The sequence below is a fragment of the Electrophorus electricus genome, chromosome 16 (assembly GCF_041902795.1).
Source record: "Electrophorus electricus isolate QZ-2024a chromosome 16, ASM4190279v1, whole genome shotgun sequence".
Taxonomy (NCBI): Eukaryota; Metazoa; Chordata; class Actinopteri; order Gymnotiformes; family Gymnotidae; genus Electrophorus; species Electrophorus electricus.
Window position 1 is genome coordinate 16,466,708 of NC_137512.1, and position 20,609 is coordinate 16,487,316.

General features: G+C 39.7%; 1 protein-coding gene across 2 annotated transcripts; it reads right to left on the reverse strand.

Annotated features, from left to right (window-relative positions):
- Window positions 1-788: 788 nt before the first annotated feature.
- On the reverse strand, window positions 789-19,438 carry ctbp1l (C-terminal binding protein 1-like). 2 transcript variants are annotated; one of them, XM_026999323.3, is made up of 11 exons: window positions 19,350-19,438; window positions 17,989-18,035; window positions 17,597-17,772; window positions 8,693-8,847; window positions 8,454-8,598; window positions 7,946-8,152; window positions 7,120-7,334; window positions 6,500-6,630; window positions 5,922-6,049; window positions 5,718-5,838; window positions 789-5,445 (listed from the first exon to the last, which is right to left on the reverse strand). In XM_026999323.3, exons 3-11 carry the CDS (start codon window positions 17,652-17,654, stop codon window positions 5,256-5,258), a joined length of 1,350 nt encoding a protein of 449 aa, XP_026855124.2. In that variant the 5' UTR covers window positions 17,655-17,772; window positions 17,989-18,035; window positions 19,350-19,438; the 3' UTR covers window positions 789-5,255. The 2 variants fall into 2 exon arrangements, with proteins under 2 accessions (XP_026855124.2, XP_081554861.1); XM_081698735.1 differs by lacking the exons at window positions 17,597-17,772; window positions 17,989-18,035; window positions 19,350-19,438 and adding an exon at window positions 12,995-13,173.
- Between the last annotated feature and the right edge of the window lie 1,171 nt (window positions 19,439-20,609).

The following is a 20,609-nucleotide window of genomic DNA, read 5'->3' on the forward strand; positions in this document are numbered from 1 at the left end:
AAAAGGAAGTTAAAGCAGATATTTTACATTTGCTTCAAATATTTATATACCCAGCAACAACACAATAGCCAATTTTGCTGAATTGTAACATAAAACACACACTCAAAGTAGCCTGCATTTTAATTTGTTAAGGGGTTGCCAAGCACCCATTGTGAAATGAGGGCAAACGATTTCTAGAACACACTTCTTTTTCCTTTACAAGTGCTGTTTGAGAACCAAGTTGTTCCAAAGGTCCCACTAGCTGATGGCACCAAGCAAGCTTTAAAAATACAGGCATCTTATATTTTCTCTTTAGCACAAGTACAGACATCTTTTTTTCTCTATTTAGATCAAAATTAGTATAGGTAATTGAAAAAAGGTCACAAATCCTCTTGAGAAGATACCTCACATCCTCGGTGAGCCTCCTCACCTGCTAAGATCCTTTTATAATTTAGTTGGAAATATAGCACTCTATGTTGCTGTACTAAATGTGGGTCAAAAATCGAGGCTACAGGACAGAACCCTCATAAAAGGGCCATATGGTAATGATTTTAGTTGGCAGGCATGGTAGGGAGTGCACGCACTGTAGCCCTCATAAAGCTAATAGCACCATAACTGCCAACCTTCGCCAGGGGCAGGATATACACAGTCTGTGGAGGCTGCCTGGTGTAAAAAAAAAAAAAAACAAAAATAAAAAAAATAAAATAAAAAACCACATACAACAGCAATAATTTCCTTAATAACAATCAAAAACAATTTCTATAGTTATGTAAACTCAATTTTCTTTAACAAAGACAATAAACAAGGGGTTAATCTTTAGGATTTTATTAAAATACCTTGTGGAATTTACCATCAGAGGTTACCATCACAAACATGATTGTTTTCTAATAAAAAAGTAAACAAAAACAAAAGTAAAAGCTTAAGAGCCTAGTTATTGGAGTTTTTTTTTTTTCCTTTTTGTTGTTTTTGCAGTCTAGTGATGGGGGGGAAAAGAATCAATTCACAACAAAAACAAAAGGTGGTGAAAGAAAGGAATAAAAAGTTCACATGTTGTAAAAATACATTTCCCAATTTCAACATTACACACAGTTCAATTAAAACATTCATTCTTTCATTGTTAGATGTCAGTGCGACAAATATGCCAAGAAGAAAAAAAAAAGGGGAGAGTAGAAAAGAGACATCATGTAGACAGAAAGGACTGAATGAGAACAATGTGGAGTTCTAGATCTTCATTCTGAGGTTTTGGAGTTGAGTGACCCACAAACTCCTGGAGGATATGTGTGCATTTGAACCCTGAGAGAGAAAGTGACTGCTCCAGACTCACATTTTCCTCTATACTCCATCTCCCTTCATGAACTAGATTTAGCGATAGCTGCACCCCATTCCATGGGTTAGCAGAGCCTGAAAAGGAGCTTTAAAGAGCAGCCAACCAGCGCCCAATTCACAACTCAAGGAAAAATCCAGCTGGACATATGCATACAGCACACAGAGCTATGACCTTTTAGCAGAGAATGGCTAAAGAAAACTTCCTCTCTCTTGTATGCGTACTGCAGGGATTGGCCGAAAGAGGCCGGCACCAAACCCATCACAGTCTACATCTTTAAGGCAGTGAGGGGCTAAATGATTACATGTAAGTGAAATCCCGGAGGAGGCCCATTAGACTAGCTGCTAAAAATGATCTTTAAATGCAATGTGACTGAGGGGAAGAACGAAGGGAAGAGAGATCTGTTTGAAATGTTTCCATACAACATGTAGAACACTGAACGATATCAACTAAAATTAATTATACACAAAAAATGTAAATGTACAGTGCACAGCTGATGCCAAAGCCTGATGAAAACGATAGCAAAGGAAATGCCAGTTATGCTCAAAAATCCAATAAATGACAGCAGTCAAAAATATATAGCAAAGGACAGAGTAGCAAGAAAATTTCAATATGGGTATAATGGGTGCCACTTTAGTTCAGTAGAACTACCACACCAGAAACCAAACATCAAAATGTGGAAAACCAGCAAAATGGGGACAGGGAAGTCAAGGATGCACCAAGTTATCCAAAAACAGTTCCTATATTGCAATATTGTGTCGTATTTCGACCTCATGTGAATAACATGCATTATTCCATGAGATTCATATTCGTTCAAGGGGTATGTTGGCATGAAGATCAGAATCATTTAAACAACAGTGTCCAGACGTGGGATTCAAGCCAGTGAGATCCAACATACAATTTTGTCCTTGACAAAAAATGTACTAAAACTACACTGGATTTTTGCCAAGAAAAAAAAATACTCAACAGAATAATTTAGTCCAAGTTTAGGATAAGGGTGAATGGCCCTAGAAGTAGGCAATGTTCTTAAATCATCCTGTTAAGAGTTTATTTTCAAATGCACTAGTTACCTAGTTTACCAGACCCTAATCCCCACAATTATACAAATCACTAATACACATACATCCACAGAGTAAATTAATGTTGATTTGTGCTCATTAATTACAAATGAAAGAAAGGGTTAGCTCTAAACATAAGATTAACCTATTAATCTAGCTAATCAAACAAGTGGATGCTTTATACATATTTAAAAAAACAAAAACAAAAAAATGGGGAGGGCAGGATTTCAACAATGGGTAGGGTTCATCAGACGTATTGAAAGAGCTGAAAATATACACTCAAGCACGCAACACTTCAGAAATAGGAAACTACCATCTAAAAAAGCTGTACAAAGAAAAAAAAAAAAAGAGCAAGAACAAGAACAGTAAAGCATACATTCAATATCTGTTACTGAGGTACTACAAAGGTTTTCCCTTGATGCAGAACAGTATTCAGAGCTAACATGCTTATCCTGGGGATGGCGTCCCCTTTTGGACAATGACTGGTTTGCCCGTGAACTAGCTTCATCCAAACTCTCGTTTTAAGCTTCTGTGCTCCTTATGCTGGGTTGAGTTATTGGAAAAAGATATAAAGATATCCTTAACAATTATAGGAAAAGAAAGGGTGGGGTGGAGAACCAGAGAAGAGCCAACACTGACAGGATCTGCAGGAGAAAATATGCGCCTGTCTCAGGGATTTTACTGTTAGAGAGACAAACGGTGCGGCCCACACTTCTCTGCCCCAGGTCTTTGGAAGTCAGTTGACTGCTTATGGACAGTGGTCTACTCCAAGTCTGCCTGCCTCCATCTCTATATGACCAGATCCAATATCAAGTTTCTAATAGGTAGACACTGTCCTTTATAAAAAAAACAAAACCCTGGACATTCTCCAAAAGCCTTGATCAGTGCTGAGCTGGAACGAGTTTGTCTGAAAGAATTGCAGTGTGTGAAATGAAGTGCTGCGAGACTGAACTCTGAGAAACATTGCATCACCGGCACCTACTGGTAGCTCTTTGTTACTACAGAGTTTTCCATTTTTCCATGAAGAACAAGACCCTGTGACTAGTTTGGGAGTCACTTACCAAGGGTTGTGGGATGAGGGGGGAGGTGCAGACTCAAAAAGCCCAGCCTTCACCTTAAGCATATCTCCAAAACTTTTACTGCAGTAGGTTTACTGGAGGACATGTGTGCGCGTGCAAGTGTACAATACACAAGGGGTTTCCTCTTTGCTTGAGTGCCTGGCCGGGCAAGGCAAGGGCAGGGCTGGGCTGGCTTCTACACAGTGATGTCACAGGACGAGCAGGAGCAACAGGGAAGGACCACAAGAGATAAAGGCAGGGTGGCCCAGGGTGCGTCAGTACAAGGCCTAATCACTCAAGGAGGCACAGGCAGGAAACACAGAGATATCAGTGTGAGAGAAGAGAGGGACCAAGAGAAAAGAAAAAAAAGAGAGAAACAAAGGGGTAAAGCATACTGAGGTGTACACATCAGGTTCATCATGGAGGACAAGAATATATTTGAAACAAGCAAGAGTAAAAAAAAAACAAAAAAAAAACACCCCCACAAAAACCCAATCCCACCCAACAAAAACTACAGCATGTTACTGTTAAAGGAGAAAAAATAAGCATGTCCACCATTTTGTTAAAACAGCACAGAGAGAAGTTACAAAGAGCAGTGTATGAAGACATAATGGTAATATTGAAGTTTGTGAATGAACTACAGCCTACAGACTGAAAACATGCCTCCTTTTCCTTCCCATAAATTCATAAAAACAGTGAAAATAATGATAGTCTGTTTAAGTGTAGACAATGACAAACAGGTTACTGTATATCCTCTAACAAAAGGTCTTTATAAGAGAAACAAACACAAAGACAAGGGTGAAGTTCAGAGTTACACACAAACCAAACAATAAGAGCAGATTTCATACACTCCCATAATATATAATCACCTTTGTCCTATAAAATCTAAAAAATCTGAAAGGCGCCAAACACAATGCAACACTGAGACCAAAAGGATTCACTCTCACATAGTTTGACAGGTGACATGGAAAACTGGACACGTTGTATATGGAAATCAATGAAACGGTTGTACACAAAGAATGTCCCATTTATGATGATCTCACAGCAGACCTGTCACCCATGCATACTTTAAACACAGACTGAAGTACATGACTGAACAAATCCTTAATAGTTCCAGGAGAGGCAGCATTCCCTCGTCTTCCACTCTCATGACAAGACAGAGTTCTATAGGATGCCCACAATGTGAAGAGTGGAAACCAGTTTGAGCTTTCCATGTGCTCCGAGTTACCAAGAGCCACATGCAGATCACAGACGTCATTCGAAATCTAGTTAAGATTGGAAATAAGTTGCTGTTGTTGACTATCCCTTGGAACCATAAAGGAAATAAAATGTTCAAAGACTTAAGCCATCTTTTTGACTTTGCTTTGCTGTTCCACACTATGGTAAAGGAAGTGAAATATCAAATGTAGGTGGGGAGTGGGAGAGAAAGGTTCATGCTTTCTTCACTACACTTCTAAAACAGCTGGACAGAAAGAAGTCAGGTAGAAGAGACACTACTCAAATAAACTCCAACTAATCCAGAGTAGATTTAAAAAAACAAAAACAAACAAAACAAAAAAACAGGGGTTTAAATGCCTAAAAAAATGACTTAATTACTTAATCCTTGAGAAAAGTTATTGCTTACTGCACAAGTGAGGGCAGGGTGGGGAGAGGATACGACGAGGGGGGAGGGGGACAAACAAACAATGTTTTTCAGCGGGTCACTTCTGGGTTTAGACTTGTGTTCTGTTGAACTAGGTTGACCCGGGGTCACATCAAAGCAGGGCTTCGGCATGGGTTCAGCCCTACAAAACGTGAAAGGGCATCGCTGGGGCAACGATGGAATGTGTTGGGATGCTATTGGTCAGAAGGGACGTCTCTGTCAGCCTCCGCCTTGGAGGGCTGCACGGGTGAGGGGGTGTGCGGTGGGTGCGAGACCGGGGCAATGGCATGGGCCAGGGGCAAAGTGCTCGCCACAATGCCCTCCACTCCTGCCCCTGCACTGGCTAGACCACCCGGTGCTACACCAATGAGACTAGCCGGGAACCTAAGAAAGAACACAGGATTCTCAACATTAGGGTTTACAGCATTGGTTTTGAAAAATAATCATGAGATGAGAAAAGAACAGAAACCTAATTACACACATGCCTTTTACATAAAGAAATAACGTTTTATTTTGTGTTTTAATTTTGTGCTGGTATCTTTGTGAGACAAGAAAAATCAATCATGTTAAGCATGCACTCCATCTTTTAATATCAGTAAGGTAATGGCTGCAGATATGCTGAACCTGTTCCAAGGGAATGATCTGATGCACTTCACCTGTAGCTTCCAGCTCCATTAAGTTCAGAATGCACAGCTGCAGCATCCATAGACGGCCACTGGGAAGCAGCCATCAGGTACTCCTTATTAACACAGTTCTTCAGACTGTCTGGAATACGACCTGCAGAAACAGAGAATTAACTAATGGAGTGCTGGGACAATGAAAAGGGTGGCAAGGTCTTGGGGTGACAGGATTTTTCTGACCTGTAATGGCCCTACGGACTTCCCGTGCTGCCTCCTCCCTGGCCTCAATGGAGGCCTGCTCGCTATACCAGGATGTATGCGGTGTACAGATCAGGTTGGGGGCATCCTTCAGAGGGCCCTGGCTGAAACTGGAGAGGAGTGAGGGAAGGAACTATGACATGGTTTTTGTGATCATAGACTATATGCTTACATATAGCAGACCCATTAAGCCAAGTAACTGTCCCTAATCTCTTACACAACCCACAGCCTATAGGACTTATCTAAAGGAGTCCAAATCTCTCCAACTCATACACCTACACACCTCAGGTAAAGAATTCCATTCCCTCTGCTCATATCCACCCACATTTACAGCTCACCTAAAGGACTTTCTCTCTCTCTCTCTCTCTCTCTCTCTCTCTCTCTCTCTCTCTCTGTGTGTGTGTGTGTGTGTGCGCGTGCGCACCATCGACCCACACACAAAGACATACGCCCACCCAGCCACCCACCCATGTGTGCATGCACCCACACGTTCTCCGTCTCACATCCACAGGCTCTACTAAAGGGTTGTATATCCATGTTTTTCACACACATAGGCTCACCTAAAGGGCTCTGTCTCGTGGACGTCTAGAGCTGCTCCCCGTATTCTGCCCTCTTTGAGAGCCTGAGCAAGGGCTTTCTCATCCACCAGCCCCCCCCGCGCTGTGTTCACCAGGAATGCACCCTGGCGCATCTACAACACCAACCAGCGGATCATGTAAATGTGATTGCGGTTTCAGCATAGTGGATGTTACAACACCAACCAGTGAATCATAGTGTTTTTAGAAAAAAATGTGTGCGCTTGGACAACACTAAGGTAATTGCCTTCATAGGGGGCTGTTTATTGGACAGTTAATGTAAATAGTTAAGCTAACTAGTCCACTTTAGTATCAAAACTAACTCCTAGGTAAACAGGGTAAGGTACAGAATTCCTAGACAAGAAATAGCGGCTTTAATGGTGTCGAATGTGTGCCTTTAGACATGTTCATAGAGCAGACAAGCATTTGATCACAAAAATGGAAAGGGGGGGAAAACAATGTTCATAAGGTATCTTTGTGAAAGTTCACAATATGACTAGGTGTGGCAGCCATCAGTCTGATGAAAGGCCTTTGATTATGTGGAATATTTTACCTGTTTGATGGTGTCATTGATCGGGTGATGTGTTTATGTGTGTGTTATTGACCTGTTTGATGGTAAAGTCATTGATGAGGTGGTGGTTGTGCTCATTCAGACTGCAGTGAAGGGAAACACAGTCTGAGTGGATAAGCAGGTCCTGTAGGGTGGCCATACGCTGGAGGCCCAGTGACTTCTCCACACCCTCGGGCAGGTACGGGTCATAGAAGATCACCCCGAAACCAAAGGCCTTCGCCCTCAAAGCCACGGCCTGTCCCACGCGCCCTAAAACACAAATGTCAATGTCAGACAACATGCTGTTCTGAACTGCACTCAGTTTCTTCACCTCTTCTGCAGCAAGCGTTAATCTGTTCTGGCTGATAACATCATCTGCCCCTTTCAACAGCAGCTAATGCTAAGTCACTGTTCAAACCAAGAGTAGAAACCCAAAAGAAGCAATGTGAAAAGCACAAAAAATACCTAAAGCAGCATTTGTCAGTGAAGTCCTCAGGGACTCACAGATGTTGCAAGCAACAAACTTGAATCAAGCAATCAAGAACACTTAAAGACTTAATTCTGTTGTGTTGGAAACTGGGTTAAAGCAAAAATGTCAGGAGACTTCCAGAGGACTAGATAAGAAAACACTAAACGCATCTGAAGCACTTCTGTCTACCACTATTAATGCTGAAAAACATCTAATGAAAATGGTTGTGCCTGACGATCAATGAACTGAAGGTTGCAAACAAACTGAATCTGAACTGAAATCACTACCAAGTTTGAATAACCGATTTAAAAACAATTATACATATCTGCAACAGGTAAGGAAACACAGAACAGCAGCTGCTCTTGACTAATGTTGATTTCATTTCAAAACAGCAGAACAGACAAAGGCTTACCGAGGCCAATGATGCCCAGGGTCTCTCCCCGAATGCGAGCAGCACCACCAGCCACCTCCCTGATCTGCTCCACACTGGATGCTCGGGTGCCCTCCCGCAGGGCCTGGTGCATCCAGGTGACCCGCCGGTAGAGGTTCAGAATCAGGCACATGGCAGTGTCTGCCGTCTCCTCCACTGATGCCGCAGGCACATTACACACAGCTATACCTGTATACAGAAGTCAGGGTAGTGTGTACTGTTAACTGTAAAAGAAGGATTTTTGCCATATTCAAAAGACTATTCATCCAGACTATCCTTTTGAAAGTCCAGTTTAATTGAGTGTGATGCACTCAAGATTTGCTCACTCAATTAACTATCATCAATCAGAAAAACAGTAAGAATTGGCATCTTATAACAGAAAAGGCACGACTCATCAGATAGTGTGACCAGGGATGAAATTCAACTGAAAAATCACAACTAGTGACTAACTAGATATAAATTGCTCAAAGACTCGAATATCAAATCTTACCAAGCTCTGCCGCGGCTTTAACGTCAACGTTGTCATATCCACTCCCAATTCTCACAATGACCCGAAGCCCTTTAAACTTGTCCAGGTCATCTCGTGAAAGTGTAATGGTGTGATAGAGTAGCGCAGCCACAGCCTCGTTAAGAACCTGGAATCCAGATTGAAGGACACCTTCACTGCAACGCAGCCACAGGACATGCACACAGTGGAAGAAAACACCATGCTACGCACTACTCCTGTACCTTCTCGTGGATCTCCTGGGTGGACTGGGCATCGCAAAAGGCCACAGTGGCCACGTCCTTCAGGATGGGCATCTCCACCGTGCAGTCACGCCCGTCCAGCAGCGCCACCAGTGGCCGAGGGTGCATGGGCCCATTGAGGATGGGTGGGCGAATGCCTATGGGACATAAGCAAAGCCTTTTAAATCATGCAGAGCTTTTTTCTTTTTTTTTTTTATTATTGCCGAAATGTATGAACACAGGACAACATTTACTAATTGAACTACCAGGCTTGACAATCACATATAGAATTGACTGGGCTGTGCTTCATGCTTCACCAGTTTGTCAGTGCTTACCTCTGTGTTTTAAAATGTCAGCCAAATGTCAGGCAGCTTGTCAGACCCGTGACCCATAAGAAAATCTAAAGTCTTAGCACAAACATCCCATATTTAGGTAACGCTGTGGCTAAACAAATTTAACCAGGATAGTAAAAGCAGGCAGATGTTATAAATGGGTTTGGAAGGAATCCCTGCTTTAATCAAACATGTAAACTTAAGCTTGAATATTTCTAGCCATATTGATTACTGGGCCCATGATTTATTTATTAGAAACAGTTCACTGCACTGAGAAGCGAGGATTATATGATACTGGATACTCCCCCACGGGACTTGGACCACTGTCAGAAAACTTAGTCTAGCACAAATAAAAGCAGCCTCTTACAAGTCACGTTTACATGGCTTGGCCTGCCCTACAAGAACCCTTCACTGAAATTAAATAAATCAGGTGTTCTTTCTTTGTAACTGTGGCCCTTTATGCTTTCTAAAAGAAAAACCTAACTCTTATGAATCTACTTCCAAAGGCTTGATTAAATCATATCCCAACAGTGCAAATCATATAATTAAAAGTTTTGAAAGGCTTTCATTTCAATAAGTATAACAGTCAATTTGATGACTCAATAAAGACATAACTGTCTGTGGGTGTGTGTGTGTGTGTGTATTTATATATATATATATATATATATATATATATATATATATATATATATATATATATATATATATATATATAAACAAACATTTTTAGTTTCTGCCCTTATGGAACGGGGAAAAACATGTTTAAGTTTCCTCCAATTTCCAACCTATAGTCAGTCACATGATACATTCATTAGACTATTGTGTCAACTATGGAAGACCAACACTAAATAAAAAGTAATGCATAAACAACTTTTTGGAATGCAAAATGCATTTGCCTTTCTATTAGAGTATTTATTATGCCACAATCATCACTAAATGCAGACATGGTTTTGCTTAATTGTTTGGTATACAATAAAATACAATCATTGCTTTTCCTTTTTTGTGCCATTTTGAAATACAATCCAAACCTAGGAATGAACTCCAGGTGGCTATTGCATTTCACCCTCTGTCCTTAAAGGTGACTCAAATTCAATGCAATGTATTTCTACTGCTAGACTGATGCCAAGTACTGATATCCTAAGAGTCTACAGCTTAATGAAATCAACCATGTAAGTGGCAAGCCACAGACATAACATTTTTCAGACAGGACTCGACAGACTAACTGACTAATAGTACATTATCACTTGAATGCTGTGAATAGTCCTTACTGTTTCAACAGACTATTCTGGGCCTTAGACAGCTTCCACCGGTCTCATTCTATATTATAAAACTACTCTGAAGAGGATATAATCATCAGTAATGGTACAAACACTGCACTAAACGATTTGTTTACACTACTATGTGAATCTTTTCAAATTCCAACAAACTAGATTTATAAGTCTCATACATCAGTCAGCTCAACTGGATAAGTCAGCTCAAAGCTGCGATTGGACTGTTGATTATATTTCATTTTGACACTTAATGCCTAAGCCTTAAGTTATAGAGATTCATGGCCTCAAACATGGAAGGCATGGTGTTTGTGTGCCACCTTTACTGTGTAGAGACAGTGAAATGTAATACCTGCCTGGATTTCATTCCTAAGTTTGGATTGCATTTCAAAATCGCACAAAAAAATCCAACACAACGCCATTCATTTAAGAAAAGTGACAATGCCATGATTGTATTTCAATGCACGCAAAAATACCAAGCTAAGCAATCATATCTGTTTTGTGTTTTAGCTGTGGCATGATAATGTGCATAACTTATAGAAGACCAATAACAAATGTGTCCTGCATTTTACGCGGTTTAATTCTCCATACACTGCAAGGCCGCAGAAGTAATGTAAAAAGACAAACAAAAGCATACCCGACTTCCACCTACTGACACACTCATACATGGATCTGTACACTGAGAATCACACCACTGCTGGCTCATGTTCATATCCAAGCCCTCCCCCCACCAGCTGTTCAGCTAAAGGGGTTGGGGGCGAGATGATGAGGTGGATGGAGGGACCAGGAGAAATGATGGAGTGTGGGATGACAAGGGCAATGGAAGAACTGGTGAGTGGGGGCAGGCAGTCTTGATATGACTCGTGATGACCTAAATTCTGCAGTGCGTCTAGAAACACAACTCACTTTGACCCTCACCCCAGAGAACTGCTTTCATTTGCATGCCTCAAACACATATCTACCATAGTTTGCTATTTTCAAACACAATGGCCTTGAATACTGCTGCAGCAATAGGGAGTGGACCTGGGTTCCACAGTATAGCTGTTCCCATTCCAGAAGCAAGATGGAACTGAAAGACCACTACAAAACACAGTGATCCTAAATCTGTGTTTAGGTATTTAAATAATGCTTTTCTTGGTTATTGGACAGTTTCTCAACAGATCACTAGAACTTTATGAAGGTGTATTGACCTTTTATATTAGGAGGTAAGGAAAGCTACTTGCAAATTTGGACAAGCTACACATGGGCCCACTTAAGTTTTTGGCAGAAAGAGACACTGCCTTCTCAACTTCATTAGCACTTAATGGTTACACATCAATCACCATTAAAAATGAGCCAACATCTGCCAAATACCCAAAATGCAACAGTTACCAAGAGTAACTTCATCCCACCTACAGCAAATTTAACTTTTAAACAGATAGTGAAATAACTGAATTATCAGCATAAGGCAAGTTCTACTTCACAACAAAATGACATGAGCTGATAACAGATTAGAATCAAAGTGGGCATTCTTCAAAACTGAGTGGTAAATTTGATTCCAATATAGTAATTTGGATGTATGACGAAGGGGGGGAAAGGACCAACTACACTGCAAATGCTTCAAGCTTTGGCAGTGTAGTCTACCCCCCCAAATATTTTTTATTAAATAAATCATTTTGCAATTCAGTATTGAACAACAACAACAAAAAAAGGTCCCCTATATAATCAACATATTCCAATTTTTTTTCTAAACATGAAACCAAAGAATACAATTAAAACACCAGAGTATGATCATTTAAAATGTAATAGGAAAAAAAAAAAAAAAAAAACACAAATGAGATCAAAGCCCACTTTCTCCAAAATCTTTTTCCCCAGTGCCACAACGACAGGTGCCCAGTCCATTGCTAGCTTGAGACTTTTTGTAGAGCAGCGGGTGTTTATACAAGAACACTCATTTCACTCTCACTAACACACCAGTCAATTCACTGAGAAGCATGGCACAGAGAGGGCTATAATACAAATATCTGTGAACTCCTCTTCCATTCATTCATTTTCACAGCATACATACACAATTTTGAAATGGCAGAGACTAGATATTTTATGGAGGAAAAAATGCTACTAGTCCCAGTTAAAACAAAAGTGGAGGGGGTCTTAAAATACATGGAGAGGGGAAAACGTCAGTGCAGCAAAAACAATCATAAAACCCTCATGTACACAATGAAAAAGCTTATTCCACCGAGGTCACAGAGGGAGTATTGCTTGGCGGCAACTAGCACAGATGTCGTGTGTTGAGCCTGCGCCAGTGTCTATGAAAGAGAGAGAGCCGCAGAGGAGGCATGGCCATGCGAACAATGCCATTCATTCATAGCTCAGGCCTCCATCTCTTCCCTACCACCCCCTCTTGCCAAACCCCCTTGTCTCCCTCTCTCTCTCTCTCTCTGCATTCCCCACCCCTCCACCTCGTTTTCTTACCCTGCTGCTGCTACAGGAGGGACACATGGGGGGGGGGGAATGATAATACAGCAGCACCACACCCTACCTCCTGCTTGCCAGACACACACACACACACTTGCTCAACTCAGCAAGACCACAAGGACATATACACACTGTCAAAAAGGAAATTACGACCGCTGGAGAAACCACACCCATCCCACGTTACTCCCAACCCTAAAGCCTTTCTTCACAGCCCACCAAAAATACACGTACACAAACATACACATCCTAACCTTGCATCATGAAGTGTGCACGCCTGTCTTCTCTCTCTCTCTCTCTCTCTCTCTCTCCTCTCCCTCTATCGCTCTCTATCACTCTCTGTCCACCCTTTACAATCAGTGTCAGACTGTTTTTGCCTGGCAGGCTCCCAGCTGTCATCCACACCCAGCTCCTCCCCCACATGCCAGCTCCAATCAGGGGCACAGCATTGCGTGCTGACCAACCAGCACTAACCTCATTAGCATATACAAGAAGCGCTAGAGGCATTTGGGCAGAAGTTGTTTTTTTTAAAGACACAGCAGTTTGTTCTCATAGGCATTCTGATTCCAGTCTTTTATATATATATATATATATATATATATATATATATGAATGAGAAAGAGATATATATATATATATATATATATATATATATGTGTGTGTGTGTATATCTATTATACACACACATACAATTTATATATCTATATCAAATCTATATCTCTATAGAGGTGTATCTCTCTGTAATATATATATATATATATATATATATATATATATATATATATATATATATATATATATATATATATATATATATAGATACACATATCTATATATCTCCTCTCTCTCTATATATCTCCTCTCTCTCTCTCTCTCTATCTATCTATCTATCTATCTATATATCTATCCATCTATATATCTATCTATCCATCTATATTTTTTTCAACTACATATATAAGGTTTCCAGAGAAACAAGATGTTTCAGACAGGGGTCCTTCATAGGCCGTATGTGTGTGAGCAGCACTGAAAATGAATGTAGCCATTGCTGTGCAAAAATTATTGTGCATCATTAAAATGGACATGAGCATGGTTTACTTCTAATTTAACATGTGGCTAATGGTTACAATTTGCCTGGTGTCCCTGCTATACTTCTATAAACCAGAGAGATACCTGCTAACTAAAAAGCAACCACAATTTATATCATTTTGAACAGACTAGCTACATAGCCAGTCTATACAACTAACAATATCAGCTGCTAGCAAGCAAAAAAAAAACCAAAAAAACATAAGCCACGTAGCTTGACCCAGGTCAGCTCCATTTTATGCTCAACAATCTTGGTTAAGCACAGCACTCGACATGGGTTGGTGTAAAGCCTGCTGTGGTAAGCAATGTGTGAAAAGATCACAATATGCAGAAGCTGCACTTTGAAAGAAAATACACTTAAGAAAGAAAAAGCCAGTTTATGAGAAAGCACAATTAAAAGTATTTGATAAATTCAGTGAATTCACTTCAATGTCTATTTTCTGTTGGGGGTTTTTTTAGGTAAAATACCCAATACCTTTGTGAGTAACATCTGAAATTGGTTAATGGCACCAACACACACTGCAGGTGGGAAGGCTAGTGCTCACTGTGTTTGGTTATTATTTACATTTTGCCAGGATAAGAAAATATATATAGACCACTGACTTAGAACAGAAAACATTCTATTATCTTACAAAATTATTCATCATCATCCTGTCCTGATAACATAACAGCTGCATACATGTGTACTTATCAGGTCCTACATGCGCTGTTCACATGCACATATTTCTCAAGCAGGAATTTCCCATGAATATAATTTCAGATCTGTATTAAATGTTATTCATAAAACATTTTTTTCATCGCCTACTAGGCTAGATGATAACCACTAGCTAACACCAGTAGAGACAACTGGGCGTAAATGATGTCACTCAAACATTTTCTAGCTGAGAATGTTACCGGAACCAATCTGATTTAGTTATATCTTGGGGCAAGACTACTTTGATTCCAGAACTCATAAGAGATCAAGTCCAAAAAATCAAGTCCATTTTTAGCGCACACTATCCTGAGTGTGCCATAAATAGCTGAAGCACCCCATTTAGGCCCACATTGTTCCTGCTGCCTTTAGCTGCGCTGGGCAAGAGCCCCTTTAAGGCCTGCCAGCTGTCTCCCCCACCCCAGCGGTTGACAGGAAGGAGCAGAGATAAGAAAGAATAGCACTCTGCCTTTGCTACAGCCTAGCTCTAGCTCTTTACCTGCCCACAAGCTCACACTAAACACATTCAAACAATCCAATCACACAATCAACGGTATGTAAACACAAGCCTGAATAACTTAAACTACATAATCCCTACCTCTTAGCACACATCCTGGGTCTTGAATATTTGTATATGTGAAACTTGCACATATACCCATGTTTTAAGATATGCCATAAATAATACCATACTTACATATCAGTAACTGATTCTTACCATAAATATGGTCAATTAAATAATTTATAAAAGGTGATCACCATTGGCTAAAAGCCACATTTTAACAGTTTTGAGCCTGGGTAGCTTTAGCCTACATCCTAATTGCTTATGCGTTTAAAGTATAGAAAATGGCTTTCGTTCCCCATAATATTTGTGATGAGGACTGATGTTTTGAAATGTAAATATATATATATTTTTTTTTAAAGGGCAAATTTGCAGCTTTTCTTTCACATAAAGAAAAAAAAAAAACATCTTGATGATCACAAAAGATTTTGAGGTGAGCAGTTATTCAAGATTTACAATTACACTGTAAATACTTTCATTATTCAGGCCCCAAATGTAGTCTCCCACCATGTTCTCATTATACTGTCCATGTTAATGAGCATTCAAGGCCCAATCTGTCCTGATGGAAGTGCTGGTCTTTTTCCTCAAGCTCACCATGTTCTCCTTGAACTTATCAAGATGAGCATCAAGGATATAGACTTTGAGGGACACCCTGCAATCCATTTTGACAGTTTTTCAACAGTGCCTCAAACAGCTCCACAGTTTTCTGCTTCCTAGTGAGCTGCTTTGTGAATTCCCTGCACTCAGGATCTTCATCAGTGACACTGGCTTCGACCTTTGCCTCCGAGCTTAGGGATGAAAACATGACGGCTGCTGACTATCTGGAGCTATGACAAATTCTTTCATAAGGCTCAATACAATGTACAGTGGTGGCATCAACACCTTCCAGAGGTCCAGTAGTACTCTTACAAGATGCTGTTTCTCACTGCAGAGAACTCATTTTGCTGTGGCCAGTCCTGTCTGTGGTAGTACACCTCAATGTCCCCATTGTCCCAAAGGCAAAGTTGCAGGGAAACTTGGTAAACCACTACAGAGAATCGAGAATGCTATCATTTGAAATCTCTGGCGACTTCCCAGCTGTACTCATCATACTTCAAAGCATCTAGCAAGTTTTCATACTGTAGTAATCATCTGAGGTACACTAAGTAAGCCATGGAAAGAGATGTGTTCTTGTTCCAGTTATGAAGCAGTGCAGCTTTGACATTCCTGGATGAGCCATCAATGAAGATATACCGCTAGTTTGGATTACAGGTGATTCTGACAAACATTAGTCCCATTAGGGCAGAAGAAGAGATCATCTTAATGGATAAAGAAGCTGGAAACATCTTAGTGACGCATCCTCTGGACTGCAACTTACACACTTTCATTCAACAAGTTCCACAGCTTGAGTCAATATGCCAAACTCTTGACATTGTATTTGGTGAGAATATGCTTTCTGATCAAAATTTCATGACATTTTGGATGGGGTAGTATGGTTTTCTCTTCAGCTACACCTCTGAAATTATTCTGGCTCTCTATCTTCCTTGCTCTCTGACTTGCTGTTCTCTTCTGCAAACAGAAGCTCCCTCTCCAGAGGATCGGGTACGGGGAGCTCAGGGCAGTGTGATACCATGGCGATGGACAAAGGAAGGTCTGGATACATGATCAGTGCATTCTTCCAGTCCACCAAGGGTCTACTATGCAAAGGTAATTGCTTGAGTGGTCAGAGTTCTAAAATTCTACTAGTTACACAACGTCTACTCAGCACTGACCATCTGCACTGTTCTGGACAATAGGTTGAAAGTCAAAATATCACTGTCCTATACACAAAGGCAAAGTTTATGGGCTATTTTATATACCTTTGAAGCATAAGCAATTAACAAAACACTTATTATCCAGGAACAAAAATTGTAATTGTTGCACAGTGATTTAAATCTCTGATACATCTCTAGTCATTTCTCAGTCACATTTTTAATAAATATTCTTGCAAATAGTAGCACACAATATGGAAAAAATAAGTAATCATATGCAGTTTTCAGTGTGTCAAATTCACACTGATAATTCATAAGAGCTAACAAAGCACACTGATCTTGGTGATGTTTTGACTGAAAGGAAAAACAAAAATACTGTATGCAATGACAGTACTGTTTTAAAAATGTTATTGTTGCTTTAATTGGATGCAAATGTCTTGAGACTATTTTCTTGTACCACTATACAGACCCTTAAACATTTTTCATTTCTAAGCCGAGTACCCTCATTGGGCATGTTTTGCATAGTAGCATTCATTTACCTATTCTTAAGTTACTTGTTAACAAACCAGCTAGATCAGAACACAATGTCCTAATTACTGCTAAGGTAAACTACAAAGAACTAAAATGTAGTGACTACATCTATGCATTACTTTTAATTACAAGCTTACTAGCAGTTATATTCAATATGCGTCTTATCTGATGAAAAACATGCTCTAAACACTTATTTAAAATGCCATAGCTATAATTGCGAATTAAGTCAAATTTATGCACACATTCAACAGGTTATTCTCACCTTCACAGATGCGATCCAGTCTCTGCCGCTTGACTTTGTGTCTGTCCATCAGAGCCATCGACTGGCAGTTCTTAACAAAGACCAGCTAAGGCCACAACAAGAGAAGGTAAAAGAGCACAGACCAGAGTTTGGTCTCGTCCACACGAGGAGAGAAATCAGTGAAATCTTCTCACAACCTGAAATAATACAGACAAGAAGTAATAATTAATGAAGCAAAAAATAAATGTAGAACTATCTGATAAGTCTGAAAAGTAGCAGTAGTAACAAAACAATTTAAAACGGGGTAATTGAGTTCTTACAATTCATTTAAACAGGGATTCATCTCTCAGCTGAATTGAAAATATAATACAACACAGTAGAGCACAACTGGATATGACAGTTGTCAGTCTCACCTGAGGACCAAGTCAATAAATAGCTGTCACCTTCCTTTAAACGGAGTCTGTTTAAGAGAGAGAAAAAAAATCTGTTAATAGTTATTGCAGGCTACTTCGTGTACAATCTAGAAAAAGTTCGTTCTAAAATATCAGTTCATATAGAGGTTGGTATTCATCCTAGAGAAAATATCAGGAAACGTATAAGGCGGCGAGCACAACCCTGCAGGCATACATGAAAAAGACGACCACATATTCCATGTTCAAACTAAACCGTAACACCTTGCAATCGAATTGGCAATATCTGCTAAAATTCAAAATAAAAAGTTGGCAAGCGCTACGATAATAGTTACACTTAGCCCTGGAGTTAACTAAAACTCAATGGTAGTAGTATGACTACGGCAGTAGCAAATCATATTAAACATAACGTAGCTATTCTCTCGCTGTTTTATTTACGCCAACATATCTGTTTTGTTTTCTTGGCACTTTGACGCAAACCCAATGTACATATACATTTATCGCAAGGACGCATCTAAATCAGCTATCGCTAATGCTAGCTACTTTAAAATCGAAGTAGTAGTAAAGTTTCAACAAATTAGTAGCGGGTCGCCTTGAGTAGCAAGTTTAGCTTGCCATCACCTGCCTGCTGTAGTTCGCTGTCTGCTAACGTTGCCATCACCGCTGTATGAAAATTAGCCAGCTTAGAATAGCTATGCTAAAGCTACATCTTTAGCTAAAAACAGTTTCGCTAACGTCGTCTCCTATGAATTTGTGTTATTCTAGCGTACACGTTTATCCACTCTGTGTTTTAATGGTACATTCGCAGTTACTACAATCTGAATTGTGTTGGCTAAACGGTCGAAAAAGCCAAACTGTCGAGTAGTTTCCAAGCCTCTACTAAACTTCTTAGCAACTTAAACAACTAGCTCGCTAGCTAACGTAAGCTATCTAGATGTTTGTACACCTAGCTAGCTAACCAATGTAGCTAGCTAACGTTAGCTACAATTCAAATGAGTACAAACTTTAAAGAAAAATGCAAATAGCTAAACAAATCGAGGGAATGTTGTGTTGAATGCATTTCGTAGTTATTACAATACTTTGTTAAATGTTTCCTTATTTTCTACTGTCTTTGAAAGCTTTGCCCACGCTAGCCTTATAGGTGGCGACCCATACAGCAAGAAAGGCAGTTTTTCACCCGTTGCCATTTACTGGCAAGCTAGCCAGGTAGCATAGCTACCTAGCAAGCTATCTAGCTAGCAACCAACTACTGGAAAGGCAAAGTTTGTGGATGGTTGCTTGTTATATTGTCCAGTGCTCACAGCTGTAATAGTTTAATATGTATAATTAGTGTAGCAATGAAAAAGTAACATAAAACAACTCACCCGACAAAACGTATCTAGCGGTTAGCCCGCGACAGGTCAGTATGGTCAGCGTAACGTTACGTGAAACAACTCTTCCCCGCTACCGCTTGCCATGAAATCTGCATAAAAGGAAGTCGGGAGTTGAGGCCTTGTGAACAACGTGGTATAGAAAGAGTGAACCACAGGAAAAATAATGCTAACGCAGAATAGCATAGCGGCTCCCAGAGGTGGTCTTTTGACATGGTCAAAAACGTCAAGGTGGGATTGTAACAGATTTTCTGCAGCAGTTTAAAACTACCACAATTTATCTTATGTTTTGGGTTATGCTTTTTTAAAAGGAGAATGAGTCTACACTAGTTCAAATGTAGGCTATATGAAATAGCTTACATGTAAATTCAGCGTACTCACATACAACAAAGAAAGATTCACTCAGCTGGGTTTCTTTGTAGCTGATATCCTGATAATTACTGTGCTGACTTTTACAATTGTAGGTTAGCTATACAGTATCTAGAGTTTTCTATGCAGAGGTTTATGGAAAGCTCTTTACTCAAGGTGTTTTACTCAATACTCAAGGTTAGTAAAATGCTGTTCTAACTACTCAAAATGTAATTCCAACTGCACAGAATATGAATTACAGATATTCTTAATTTAACTAGTCATTATTATCCTTTATAGGTAATTCACTTTAAAAAATATTTTACTGTAGCTTGGCAAAACTGAGTTACAGTTAAGTATCACATCATATCACTTCTTCAGATCACTTCTTCAGCACTCATTGGGAGATTTATATGACTAATCTAATTCATGTACTGACTGTAATATAAATATATATTATTACTGACTGTAATATAAATAAAACCTCAGATATGTAAAACCAAATTTTTGCTAGTTAAAATGCAGAAAAGCTGAAAAGTAGTTATCTATGGAAATGTCAACACTCTCCATAAAAACAGGTATAACACAAATGTTTAGGTGTTCTATGTTTTCGTATTACAACATGCAATGTAAGGGTTGATGCAACATTCAAAGTGTAAGTATTTGTGTAAATGAGTGATTTCATCATTTTAAAAGTTAAAAAGAATGAGCATTACAAAGACAAGATAGCCAGGCTTTGAAACCACACTAACTTTAGTATATACTTTCACTGAAATACTTGCATCATGTGTTTGAGAGTGAGACTGCAGTGCACTGTTTTCAAGCACAGCTTTGTGGGTTTTTTTTAATCAGGGCTTGAACTACATATGCAGATTCTATTTCACTCTGTTCACATCTGATCTGAGT

Bases quoted from the DNA above. Each gene is read 5' to 3' on its own strand.
- ctbp1l (XM_081698735.1), bottom strand. From the start codon at position 13,163: ATGTGGGGGAGGAGCTGGGTGTGGATGACAGCTGGGAGCCTGCCAGGC. The intron at 7,335-7,945 runs GTAAGCCTTTGT...TTTGTGTTTTAG, and splicing joins CCTGGGCATCATTGGCCTCG to GGCGCGTGGGACAGGCCGTG. The intron at 6,631-7,119 runs GTCAATAACACA...TTGGTGTTGTAG, and splicing joins ATGACTTTACCATCAAACAG to ATGCGCCAGGGTGCATTCCT.